At 37.0% G+C, this 13,916-nt stretch overlaps 1 protein-coding gene across 1 annotated transcript; it reads right to left on the bottom strand.

Moving 5' to 3' along the window:
* Positions 1 to 8,094: 8,094 nt before the first annotated feature.
* Positions 8,095 to 12,225, bottom strand: LOC113279163. Its single transcript, XM_026527868.1, has 2 exons — positions 12,144 to 12,225; positions 8,095 to 8,552 (listed from the first exon to the last, which is right to left on the bottom strand). Exons 1-2 carry the CDS (start codon positions 12,223 to 12,225, stop codon positions 8,095 to 8,097), a joined length of 540 nt encoding a protein of 179 aa, XP_026383653.1.
* Between the last annotated feature and the right edge of the window lie 1,691 nt (positions 12,226 to 13,916).

The raw sequence follows: 13,916 nt of genomic DNA, 5'->3' as shown, positions 1-13,916 counted from the left end.
TCTGTCAAAGTTCCTCGTGGTGTCATAGAGGATGTTCTGATTGAGGTTGATAAGTTTATTTATCCAGTGGATTTCGTTGTTCTAGACACCCAGCCTGTTCAGGACCCAAGTGCTCAAATCCCAGTGATTTTAGGTCGCCCATTTTTAGCCACAGCTAACGTTGTCGTCAACTGTAGGACTGGGCTTATGAACATATCCTTTGTTAATATGACCACTAAACTAAATGTCTTTAATGTTACTAGACAACCTTCTGAGAACGATGATTTAGAAGAAGTGCATATGATTAGCACTTTAGTTCAGGATAATTGGCTTGACACTTTACTGGAAGATTCTCTAGATGATTTTGAGGAAACCATTCTCTTAGATCAGATGTGTGATCAATCTTTAGAAGAAGCTCTTGAGTATTTTAAAGATTTTATGGACCCATAAATTCAAGCAATAGTTTTAGGTCTGTCTGAGAGTAATGACGACCCTAAGTTTGGGGGTAGAGAACTAGAAGAATCTCTTGAATATTTTAAGGACTCTGAAGATCCGGAAATTCAAGCAATAGTTAGAGGTTTGTCTTTGAGTAATGAAAACCCTAAGTTTGGGGGTAGTGATGGTTCTTGTGATTGTCACGTATCCCTAATTAGAGTCCCTAACTTGGGACTCGAGCCTTGTGTGTCGGAGATATTATTTGAGTCTATTCAGACTCCGCTACCCGCTCCTCCTGATGTTGTCCAGGAGGTAACCCAGGTATTAGAGACACGTTTTTCGGATGAATCTATTTTTCGAGATACACATATGAAGTTCAATTACGTGCCGCAGATAAACCCAGTTGTCTTGACAGAAATCTTAGATGAGGACGTGCTCCTTCTTTTCATTTTTCTGAACCAGTGCAGTTGTCTCATACTGGTGTCATCTCTATTTGGTCTTATGGACCCACAATTGTTTCGACTATTAATATATGACTTTGGAAGGTGACAATCCTTTTTGAGGTATTTGAAGTCTGGCCGAAGACTTTAAACTTAGCACTTCTTGGGAGGTAACCCATGCTCATGCAACATGGTAATATCTTTCCTTAACTCTTTTTCTTCAAGTAGTAATAGTTTCTCCTTGTTCATGCTTTTAATTTTATCTTTAGAACATCGAGGACAATGTTAGATTTAAGTTTGGGGTGGGGAAGAACTTTTTAGTTGCACTTTTGAAACTTCTAGCGTCACATGGTATCCTGTTAGCTAAGTTTACATATTGTTTCTCACCGAAAAGATAGAAATTGGAATGCTAGGGATAACAACATTTTGAGACATTAGAGAAAAAGACATTGAGATCCTTGAAATTCAGGAGAGAACTTGTTCCTTTTAGAGAGTAACCATGATGGACCTAACCATACATGATGGAAAGGCAAGTAGGTCAGGAAATGCCAGAAAGACAAAGCAACCTCACAATGTAGTCTTAGTTACTGGATTGTGACTCTCTCTCAGTAGAAAGTTATCATCATCAACAAGCGGAGCGACATCAAAATCTATGAAGAAAGTTGAAGACGTTTTAGGTTTAGAAGCAACAAAAGAAAAGAATAATTCAAAAATCAAAGTTGAAGTTATAAGAGCAAATGATATAAGTTGTTAGAATCCATGATACCAAGACATCACAAGTTGCGAAGATCCAAGTTTTGAAAGTCCTTCTCTCATGGCCATGAAAATTGTTGTCTTGTAATTTTTGTTTCCAAAAAAAATAAAAAAAATAAAAAAATAAAAAAAATGAGAAAAATCATCGTTACGTTTTGTTCAATAAGGACAAAGGGAAGTAGAAATTTATAAGTCAAGGAAGAAATTGAAGAGAAGAGTTAATTGTCAAGGTTCTATGAGGTTCGATAGTTTATCATCAACAGTTGAAGACCGAAGAAGACGTTGTTTCTACTGAGCACTATGAGAGAGTCGAAGAAAGATACATTTGGTTGCTTTGTTAGTCCGCTTTCAATCTGGCACAAGATCTTTCTAGCACTGGTTTAACTCATCACACGTAATTAGTCCAGCTGTGTAGCAGATGTCCCTCTCATCTTTATCTCTCTCCTAATCTTATCCAGCTGTAAAGCAGCGGACGCATCTTACAATGTTTATCTAGCTGTGTAGCGGATATCTCTTTATCTAGCAGTGTTGCGGATGTGTCTCCCCTTTTCTTCAGTCAGCTTTAGAGATGACACCTTTAATTTCTCTGGCATTCTAGTTACTTGGAGATAGGTTGAGAATATGTATGTCCTCATAGCTCTTTGGATACTTGTGACCAATTAGAAATAATGGTTTTGTGGGTACACCTCTGGTAAACCCTCCCGAGATTAACTCGGTTTTATTTTTTATTAGTTTTGCTCGAGGACTAGCAAATAATAAGTTTGGGGGTATTTGATAGACACATTTTTGTGTCTAATTTGTCCTCAATGTTCTGTATTGTTAGTACTCGATTTCTTACTTATTATGGTGTTTTATGTTTTTGTAGATGTTTTTGGAAAAATAAGCTCTTGCGGCGAAATTGGCTCGAAAAGTGGTGTTTTACACCCCCGAAATGTGTTAAAGGCACCCCAGAAATGCGCTGAAGGAATCCCAGAAAAATTACTATTTACGCCCAAAAATACTATTTGCACCCCATGGAAAGTGCTAAAGAGACACCCGTACAGGATTAGGGGGAGGACATTTTCTTCCCAAAATTCAAAAATGAAAAAAGGCGGGAAAAATGGCAGCAACAATGGCAGAGTTTTCGATCGGATTTTGGAGGAGTTTTTGTGTGATTCAATCGCTGAAACTTCATGGGTAGTTGTGATATGTCCTAACAAAGCTATTATGGGTGTTTGTTTCGATCGAATTTGGCTGAAAAATCCGTGAGAAGAAAACAGGGCAGCACGTACACGGAAGAAAATATTCACGGGATTACAGCGAGTTAGACGTGTGCTGCTCGTGTTTGGAAGAACCTAACCACTATTTGGAGTGTGAAGAAGTTAAATATGGCAATATGGAAGCTTCAGAACGCGTGAAAATCAATATCAGTGATAAAAATAAAAAGAAAATAACCCGAGTAAATGAAGATTATTTGGAGTTAATGAAGGAGATTCAATGTCGCAATCACGTATAAATATGTTTATACGGTATCATAGAAGGGGTGTCGAGAGTCTGGGGGGATGAGGAGAGCCAGAGAAGAAGAAATTCAAGTTTTCCCAAACTCGGTTTCTACTGCTGCTGCTGCTGATGAACATGAAGAACACGAAGAACGGACCTGCAGAGACAGTTATTTATTAATTGTCGTAGTTCACCTTCAGTTGTGGCAGTTCTTCAGCGACAGCGGAATAGTGACTACAGCACCTAGGTTTTATCGTTTATTCTGTGACGCCTTTTGTGCGTCGCAGATTACAGTTTCACACCATTTTCTCTTTCTCTCCATTGTAAACACCATTTGAGCTATAAATAAATTTTTTGAGCGTGTTTTCATCATGATGAGCTAAACCCAACGCTGGGACGACGAAGGAAACCAAAATTCATCATGCGGTAAAGTCATTTTAATTCTTTATTTGACTATTTGCACTGAATTAAAATTAAAAAAAAAAAATCTTAATTAATTGTCATTTCGTTTGATGGTTTATGCTTAGGATTAATTCTTTTGATATGCCATGCTTAAGATTTACAATTAATATTTTAAGAATATACCTTAGGCAAATAAATAGAGTCAAAATACTTGTTGAATGAACTATAATTCTTTAGAATAAATAGGTGAATCGCATGAATTTGAATATTTGGTGAAATCCTAGTCCCAATACCTCTCACCATTGTTAACATTATTTGTATATTTTTTTTTATTAAATTTAAAAATCGAACCTTCACAAGTCTTAGACGAATTCTACTACTACAACAACTTTGAAATCACAACAGGGGGTGCAGAATATTTTAAGTCAACTAGTCATCCACATTGTGGTGTGTTTTAAATGACACACTTACTACTACATACACAACTTCTCATGGAGAAACTTGATTTGCAATTACTGAAGATATCAAATCTTTTATATGTCTTTCATTGGTGAAAACATCCAAATGAGATTCATTCTGGTTCTTCTTTGTACAAACCAGGATACTTCACGCCGTTTTTCAGGCGATAACCCTTCCTCCCCCAAATGGTAGGAAGATTTTCTCATCGAATTTGTAAATCTTGTAGTAGAATAGTAACAATAGTGGAATATAGCACGTCTTAAACAGAAAACATGGTTTAATGAGTAATAAGTTCAAATGCAAAACCATTCAATGATGCAAAATAATAATAAAAATACTCACCATCAATGCCCAGAGCATCACTAGGATACTACAACATCAACGACTGACAAGAGTTCACCTAAAATCTATACGAGTATAGATACACGGTTACTACCCAGGTGAGATGTCGAGTCATTTATGACTACCAGACCATACTTCCATCAACCTGGTTAGTATCTGTGGAAACTCAATGTCAAGGGGTGGCGCTGCATAATAAGCGACCTTAATTTTCTCATCACGCCTTTTGATAAGCATCAAATTTGCAATCAATGCTAGGACTGAGGTCTTAAAGCGTATTCAAGTGAGAAAAAAGTTCAATATGGACTAAGTCCATATTTTCCAATCATATAAACTTTGTCGATAATTCCTTTGCAAAGGGGGATACACATCCACAGTGATTTCAGTAGCTACTCTGAACATTATCAACCACCGATTAACAATCATCTAATAACAATCTCACATCATTCTCTCGAGTAAAAGTATATTTTCTAATCCATTGGTACCAAACTTCAATATGCGGATATTCGTCTCCGTGAGATATATCAACGCAATTTATATGGATACGCTCCTCGTCAGGAGTTATCGACTCATCACTCAAAGAGAATATGGACGTTTTCTGATTAGATTGGCATACCTCGTACAAGAGGTTTTTCATCTATGCTTCTAAGCATATTTTTAGACGAAACAATCGCTGCGATTCCATGGCATGCCTTGCAAGGACTTTTAATTTATGCTGAATCAATCAAGCATACTCTTGCTCGACCTAGCAACAGAGTAATCTCCAACACCTCGGGCATTTTTTGGTGTGAGAATTTAGATGAGACATAATTGGAATTAACCAATGTCGTCCACGATTCTCCCCTGATCCTTAGGCGGGAATGTCTCATCAACAGAATATCTAGTTCCGCATTACTCTACCTATCAAGGGAGTAACTGGGTGCAGAAAGCAACAATAACACGCAACCCAGGAGAGGTAACTGATCGGGTTTCCTCTCTCGTTTATTGTCCAGCTGGAAAAATTTAGGAATTTACATTGCCATGTAAAATTAATAGTAAACTGTAAAAACAAATTTTGTAAACATAGACACTATCTCAATATCAGTACCAGTCCTGCCAAGACTACCGATAGAGATCAACAATAATTAGCCGCATTTCAGATGCACGTAACGTGTCTGTCACAACGATAGCAGAGCTATACTAAGCTCGAAGATGGCTTATTCAACCAATCATTATGCCATCGTTCCGTATTATTCCACTTCTGGTGGTACGGGGTTTACTAGATTCTCAAACCTGATAACTATTGTGGTTCCCATATTCAAATATGCATACCACAATTGCATCTTCCTTCTTTGCCAAAGATATACATATTTGCATAGGTACAAGTGCAAATTTAAATTCACCAAATTCATGATTTTAGGTAATAGCCCAGGCGACGAGAAGACATGATATTAACCCTAAATATCATCTACAAAAATGCAACACTCATTATCGCTCGACGTTTGTATATCTACGAGGCGCAGTTAACATTTGCAATACTCGTTGTTGTTGACACAACATATACAAAGTGCAAATTAAGCACTAGCTCTTTAAAGCTTGTCGATGCATATAATGGGCGCAAATAGTGCATGCCGTAAAGCTAGCGGGAACACATAGGGGCGCAAAATATGCAGCTCTCCTTATTGCTCACCGCAACATTTTACACAGCGCATACATCTTCTCTGGAATCAAGCCGAACTATTTACCACGAAAATAAATGGTGAAACAAGGAAGAAATCATTCAAAATTAATATACATACGGTTCTAACATGATACCGACATATCTCCAATTTCGTCTATTAGGGTCGACGAAATATTAATTTATCAAAGTTGAAATATGAACACATTCTTTATCTTAAAAGAAATTGTCTCAATATCAATTGCAGGTCATTTCAAAGACTGCTGATAGAGACTGGCTAACCATGTTAACCTGGTGTCCATTTTTTATCGCATTCCGACCCTTTAGGTGGAACGACTTTGAATTCTAGAGATTACTATAGCAAAGGAATATTAAAATTTCTCTATCCCCCAGGATGCAAAAATTCCTTGCTCCGTCGATATTAAAACCGTTAACATCACAAAAATCATTGGTGTACCAATAAAGGTAATTTTATTCTCTACGCTATCCAAAAAGGACGCGGAAAAACCTTTTGTTGGTTGGCTAAAGAGGAAAATAGCAAAATGCTACAAAACTCAAATATTTAGCTAAATTCGGAAAATCGAATATTCCCACAAATATGAGTCGTTACTATACGTACCAGTTTTGGATATCTCTTCATTTACCGTATAATTGCATGTGCTCCAAATAACACATACAAGGCACAATAAGATATCTAACTTTCTCTTTAACAAGTCCTTATCAAAATAGGAAACAAAATTAGACGTTACGAAAACTTATGCATAAAACTATCCGAAAATAGTTAAACAAAATATGCAAGAGTTGAAGAGAATTATCCTTTTCCGTATCGTCAGCCCCACTTCGATTACCGCAGAGCAATTCGTGCCGATAACGTTTTGTAATTTGGAAACGAGCAATAGCTATTGACCGAACTTAAATTAAGCTAATAAGCATAACTGCTAGTGGTGTGCTCTTCATTTAAGTTAGATTAACTAACTTTAGTAGTGGGTACTACTACATGTATATATATATTAACAGTAGGATGGAGTGTAAACATTCAAAGCGTAGTGGTGTGCTCTTCATTTAAGTTAGATTAACTAACTTAGTAGTGGGTACTACTACATGTATATATATTAACAGTAGGATGGAGTGTAAACATTCAAAGCGTAATGGTGTGCTCTTCATTTAAGTTAGATTAACTAACTTTAGTAGTGGGTACTACTACATGTATATATATTAACAGTAGGATGGAGTGTAAACATTCAAAGCGTAAGATGTACACAATAGCGGCAAAGTGGAAGAGATTTTGTATTAACTTCACTCAACTTTGTTACAAGCTCTCATCTATTTATAGCCTGAACATAAGATGTTCGAAGGATAGAGAATTAGGCACGTTGGCCTATACGTGTCAACTAGGGGATAAAAACTAATCCTTATAGATTAAGAATCCAAAGACTTATCTTAGCTAAAGCCAACACCTTGTTTGTTTGCAGCTGATTCATCTGAATCGTCTGGATCTGATTCGTCTGGATCTGAGTGAAATCACTTGACTCATCTGGATATGACTCACTAAGATCTGAGTCAGAAAATATGTTTGTTTTGTGAGTCAGACCTGATTCGGCTGACTGGATTTTTTTGGACAGAAAATGCCCTTGTACACATTTTAGATTTATTATCCACAATCAGGTTTTTGTGAACAGTGAGAGTCTGAAAATTCAAACGATCTTTTGCTTTTGAATCAAAAGGAGTTTTCCAATTTATCGAGATTGCATTTATTATGCCACTGTAAAGAGTAGATGATGACCTCAAAACTTCAATAACAGCATCTAAATCATCCATGTGGTAATAATGGTAAGACGATTCTGTCTCGCATGAATCTGACCTGCAAATACAAAAACATGTGAAAAATTCCAGTCGGGTCTGAAACAAGCAAACAAGACTTGGATGCTGATAGAAAAACAAGGAAAAACAAGACAAATCTCTATGAGAATAATGTAAAGTTGCTTAATAAAATGACTGCTAACAAATTTTCAAATTAAAAAGAAACAGAGTAATATAGAGGACACTCATTAATTCTCTTAGGAACATCATTATGTGTAATGTCTATTATTGGACTCTAAAGATTAAAACCTAAAGATTTCATTCCTACAAACATAAAAGAAACAACAAAATCTAAAAGAGACTAGCTATCTCATCACGTAAATTGTTCATATATATCTGCTCTTGTCGTCCAAACAGACGAGGTGCATTTTTTTCTGTTTTTGCTTCCACTTTGACTTCCACCTGTTTCTCATTCATATCAAATGTCTCATTCTCATATTCTTTAAATAGCCAATCATCCAATGCATTACGACGTAGAAAGTTATGTATTGACATGCAAGCAATGATGATATCTCTTTGAGTCTCAAATGAGTAAGAAGGCATTTTACTTAAGACGGGAAATCTTACTTTCAATACCCCGAATGTTCTCTCAATCACATTCCTCAATCGAGCATGGGCTTGATTAAAATTCTCCTCTTTTGCCGTTAGAGGTACTCTTCGATAATCACCTATCCAACACCTTATGTTGCGATACGGACACATAAACCCCTGTGTATGAGAGTACGCAGCATCACATAGATAGTATTTGTCTACAAATTTTCAACATTAACATTATGAAGTCATGCTGATGAAACTGCAGCAAGAGGTAACATATATGCTAGTCCAAAGTAAGGAAAGAAAAATCAAAAGAGGGGAACCAGGACTTCACACCCTTATATTAACTTATTCATGGCATGGCCAATGTAATGTTTACTGAATTCAAACTAGGGTTTCCAGATTTCAATCGTTACAAATACTAAACACCACAATATTGATATTAAAAATTCAACAACACAATAGTGCATACACATATAAGAATGATCCTAGTTCCTAAGTAGAGTTCGATATTGTGATCAATTTCCTAGTTATAATGGCAGCACAGTTTATTTTTCCTACAATTCAAATATATAAGAACGCAGTGCACAAGAATCTAAATAAAATTGAGTAAACAAAACAAATACCCAATGCAGAAAAATGGGACTTAAAATAGATATATTACCTGGTGGAGGTAAAGGAACTTGAAAGATGGATCACGCACTGCCTCGGTCAAAAGTACATATCCCAATCACATATCGCAAGCACGTTTTGGGTACATTCTCCTCTTCCCCTTCCTCTATACGGTGTTTGCTTCTCGACTGGAATGCTCGCACTAATTAGAGTGCCATCCAATGCACCAACAACACCTTTGAAAGCACTTTCTCTAAGACGTTTATGCCTTTAGTTATAGCTGGCTTGTCAAATACATTAGCCGGAGGAACTATAACTTCAGCAGACCAAATCTTCATAGCAGCCAACACTTCATGAAAATACTTACTAACCGTTTTATCCTCATGATTTTAATTTTCTAGATACTTATTATCCATGAGCACAATTTCTTAAATCATGTCCTACTCTAATGCAACACAAATATTGTAATCTATATGCTTCACTTCTTAGGATAGCTACTACCAAATATACACACTGATCGAATAACATTGTATTCTGATCATAACATGTTACCAATTCACTAATTCAGTTTAAGAATAAAAGAGGATCATGAATGAGTTTGTATATATGGCCATATACACCAAAACTGCACTTAATATTTTTTCCATGCATTCAGAACCCACATTGCATATTCCAACTCAATCCATCTAAGATAATATATAATCCAAAAATAAAAATCAAGCATAAATTTAGTTCAATCATAAAGTCCAAACAAAACTGAAATAGTCTCTTACCTTGTACAGTTCAATCCATTGCTCTTGGCTCCAATCAAAAGTGTTCGTCTCCGCGTTATACCCATGGCCGGTTCTTGCTAAGAGACGGGACCAAGTGACATATTGGGTTCGCAAGTAATCCCAGTGGTTTCTCAATTTTTTTTGTGTGATGGTGCAGTCATACTTCTCAGAAAAGAACTTGCACAAATTTCCCCACGAAGTTTGCTTCAAAGAAGTTCCAGAAAATCCATACCCAGTAGCTTGTTCCAAACACTGGTCAATAAATAGCCCTCTAAATTCTGGGACGCTCCTAAAAGTTATCTTATTTGCTTTCTCATCTTCCTTCTTCTCCATAGAAAACTATCATAAAGTAAAACAAATACAAGACGTGGGTAATTTGAAACAAAAATAGTGTGCTAACTTTTGAGAATTACCATACAAAGTAATATACCACTAGGCATGATCTCTATGCATTCAGGATATACGGGTTTAAAATGAGGATAGAATATTTGACAGCGAAAAGCAAAAAAGGTTTTAGCACACCCTTTACCCAGCACCCTTTCTTAGATATCATTAACACAACAATTAGATGTTATATTGTGTTCATTCACGAAACCAAATACTATGTAGCAACAAATTAAAATGTTCTTTTATGTTACTGCGAAACACAAACATGTATATTTTAGAGTTTTCACTCATTCAAGTCCATATACACCTGTATATCAACTAAATAATATAGCAAATACTACTCCAATTGCTTTTAACTTATAACTAGATATACAAATGTAACAATTCCAATAATGGAAGTCATAAAAAACGACATCAACAATTTCTGGGTGAAGCTAACTGATCTTGACTCAAAACTCTCAATAATCTTTGAAAGGTAGGACATGACATCAAAATCCATATAAGATGATATATTCTATCATGCATAATGATCAAGTAAAACAGTCCTCTCTTTGGCATTTTCACAAACAACAAAAAGCTAACAAAAATAACCATCAAATACTCAAATTAAGATATCAAAAAAGAAACCCAATATTCCAAAATCATCAAAAACCCATATGAAAATGATAGAAAGTATATGGATGTCGAAATTATACCTGATGTTGATTCTTCTAAAACAAGTTGATGAGTTGAAAGTGATAAGTTGAGAAATTAGTTGCGAGTGATGAAGCAAACAATCAGTAAACGAGATCTATTAAGAGAGGATGAAGAAGATAACTCTCTGAGAAGAAGGTCTACTTTTTTCCACAATCCTCCATTTCTGCTCTCGAAGGAAAACCTTGGCGGAAGAAACGAGAAAGAAAAGACGAGAAAAAATGAATATCTGATTTAAAGGAAAAATGAAATACTCAAATTAGGATATAAAAAAAGAAACCCAATATTCCAAAATCAAACCATATGAAAATGATAGAAAGTATATGGATGTCGAAATTATACCTGATGTCGATTCTTCTAAAACAAGTTGATGAGTTGAAAGTGATAAGTTGAGAAATTAGTTGCGAGAAGCAAACGATCAGTAAACGAGATCTGTTAAGAGAGGATGAAGAAGATAACTATCTGAGAAGGAGATCTACGTTTTTCCACAATCCTCCATTTCTGCTCTCGAAGGAAAACCACGGAAGAAACGAGAAAGAAAAGACGAGAAAAAATGAATCTCTGATTTAAAGGATCAAGGGTCTTTTTGTACATTCTTACGACTCAGTGGTTTGAGTGATTGAGTCAGTTGCCTCTTCACACCTGACTCTATAGTTCCCGAGTCAGGGGTTGGCAGCGAGTCAGCTTGTGAGTCAGGAGTTATAGAAAATGCAAAACAAACAGTCTGACTGCTGACTCGGCGCGAGTCAGGGGTTGACTCAGACCCAGACGCCGAGTCAGCTGCAAACAAACAAGGTGCAAGTCTCGAGAAGTCTGGATTGTTCGTGGCAAATGGTGGGCCATCCAATAACGTACGTCTTGCAACAAAGTCTACTATTTTTTGAATCGAAAAGTCTAGATTCACCGTGAAAAAATCACGGTGATTTTCCCGCAACACACAAAAATTGGTGGGGCCCACTGAAAAACAAAAATCCATCTCCCTTTTCTCCTGATGGGATCCCTAGGACTGTGTATGTCGGTGATATCACCGTGATTTTATCACGGTGTGTCTAGCAACGCTGTTTTTGAATTCCCATCTATAGTCTTAGGTATGAGGTGTTTCGGTCGTAGGTAGCTTAGCTCTCCACTTTCTGCTTCAAAGCATTTAACTTTTTTCTTTCTTTCCCCTTTCCTTCATCCTCCCTATTAATCTCAGCCCACAGGCCAAAGCCTACGCACTCTCTTAATTTTTGAAACCAACACTTTCTCTTTCTCCCTTCTCTATTTCACTTTATATTTGCTAGCTTTCATTAAAAAAACGAAAATGTTTCATTGACAGAAGAATGTGCACCGAGAGTGTACCGTGTGAGTGGATGGTGGGGCCCCCTTCTGTTCCACCCTTATCCCAATGCAGAGAAGTAACATTTCTAACTGTGTGATCCATTGTTTGTGCAATTCACGGTGCACAATCACGGTGTGTCTACCATATTTGTTAAAAAAAAATGTACAGACCAACAGAGGACCAAAGCCTCTAATCTGATGCATGTCAATAAAAAAAAGAAGAAGTCATGTCATGAAAAGGTAAATAGTTGCACCATGAGAACCCTAACAAAGAGATCGAGAGAGGAACTAAAAAATCAATGGTAATACCATGGATTTGAACACCCTTTCATCTCGAAGCTGCTACACTTCCCCCACCCACTTATCCTACTCCCTTCCCCCATTAGGTGCCGCTGTTCTTAGCCCTTGATCCCCTGAATTGAGATTAGCAGAGGGTCTCGTTATCATTAGATTTAACCAATGATTGCATGACACATATGCGGGGAAATGAGTGGGGCTAAAGAGTGGGGGATATATATCATTTTCGCTTTCATCTGCAGTGCAGTTCTGCACCACTACTACCAGTAACCTGCACAACCACCTCATATACCAACACTATCAACTCTTAAAAACATTGAACACTAGCAACATGTTATGAATCAACAAGTTGGGTTGAATTCACACACACAGTAACCTACTCTTTCCAAAGGTATGAGCCTAATTTCATTAATTTCTTTCTTCTTACCAGTTTCGACAAATCATTGGGAATAAATACATCAATTATTGCTCCCACTCTAAGTTTGATTCGGTAGTCGTTAGATCTCTCTCTACCTACTAATCATGTGGCTAAGAAAAACAAATAAAACAACCATGGAAAAGAGGACACATATACTCCTAATTTGACCAACCAGTTAACTAGTGAAGTGACTATTCGGCTCACTCCAAAGTTAGCCAGAGGTCATATGAATGACTCACTAATATGCATATGACAATACCCTCCCCATCTAAACATCCTTGTCCTCAAGGATGAACTCAGGAAATTGAGCATGGATGTGTGAGATGTCCTCCCTTGTTGCATCTTCAGGCTGTGAATTTGACCATTGGATAAGCACTTTTTGAACTGCAACGCCACCTCTTAAGCTTTCTCTCTGGGCTAGAATAACAACATGAAGGACAATGAAAGCTCCAGAAGTATCCACCAAGGGAAGAGAAGTAGAAGGAGTCAAGTGTTGACCAATCTGCTTTTTTAGTTGAGATACATGAAACACTGGATGTATTCTGGACCCAATGGGTAGCCTTAACTTGTAAGCAACAATACCAACCTTTTGGATGACCTCAAAGGGGCCATAATATCTGGATGGGAGTTTAAGGTTCTGTCTGAGAGATACAAATGATTGCCTGTATGGTTCTAATCTCAGAAACACCCAGTCACCCACATTAAAAGATCTGTCACATCTAGAGTTGTCAGCATAAAACTTCATTCTGTCTTGAGCCTTGAGTAGGTCTTCTTTGAGTAGCTGTAACATGTGGTCTCTCTCCTATAAGTATTCCTGAACTGAAACAACTTTTGTAGTACAATGGACAGGGAAAGCAGGATGTGGAGGGAGATAACTATATAAGGATTGGAATGGTGTCATCTTAATACTGGTGTGAAAGTTGGTGTTGAACCACCATTCAGCTATAGACAGCCAATCGGCCTAAAGTTTGGGGTTAGTACCGGTCATGCATCTCAAGTACTGCTCTAGGCATGCATTGGTTCTTTCTGTTTGTCCATCTGACTGAGGATGGTATGTTGTACTGATATGTAATGAGGTG

This window comes from Papaver somniferum, chromosome 5 (genome assembly GCF_003573695.1).
Source record: "Papaver somniferum cultivar HN1 chromosome 5, ASM357369v1, whole genome shotgun sequence".
Lineage (NCBI taxonomy): Eukaryota > Viridiplantae > Streptophyta > Magnoliopsida > Ranunculales > Papaveraceae > Papaver > Papaver somniferum.
This window is presented reverse-complemented; position numbering and strand designations above follow the sequence as displayed.

Coding starts and splice junctions, on each gene's coding strand:
- LOC113279163 (XM_026527868.1), bottom strand. CDS start 12,225: ATGGATCACACAGTTAGAAATGTTACTTCTCTGCATTGGGATAAGGGT. Junction 8,553..12,143: donor CCCCACCATCCACTCACACG/GTACACTCTCGG, acceptor GAAAATTTGTAG/ACAAATACTATCTATGTGAT.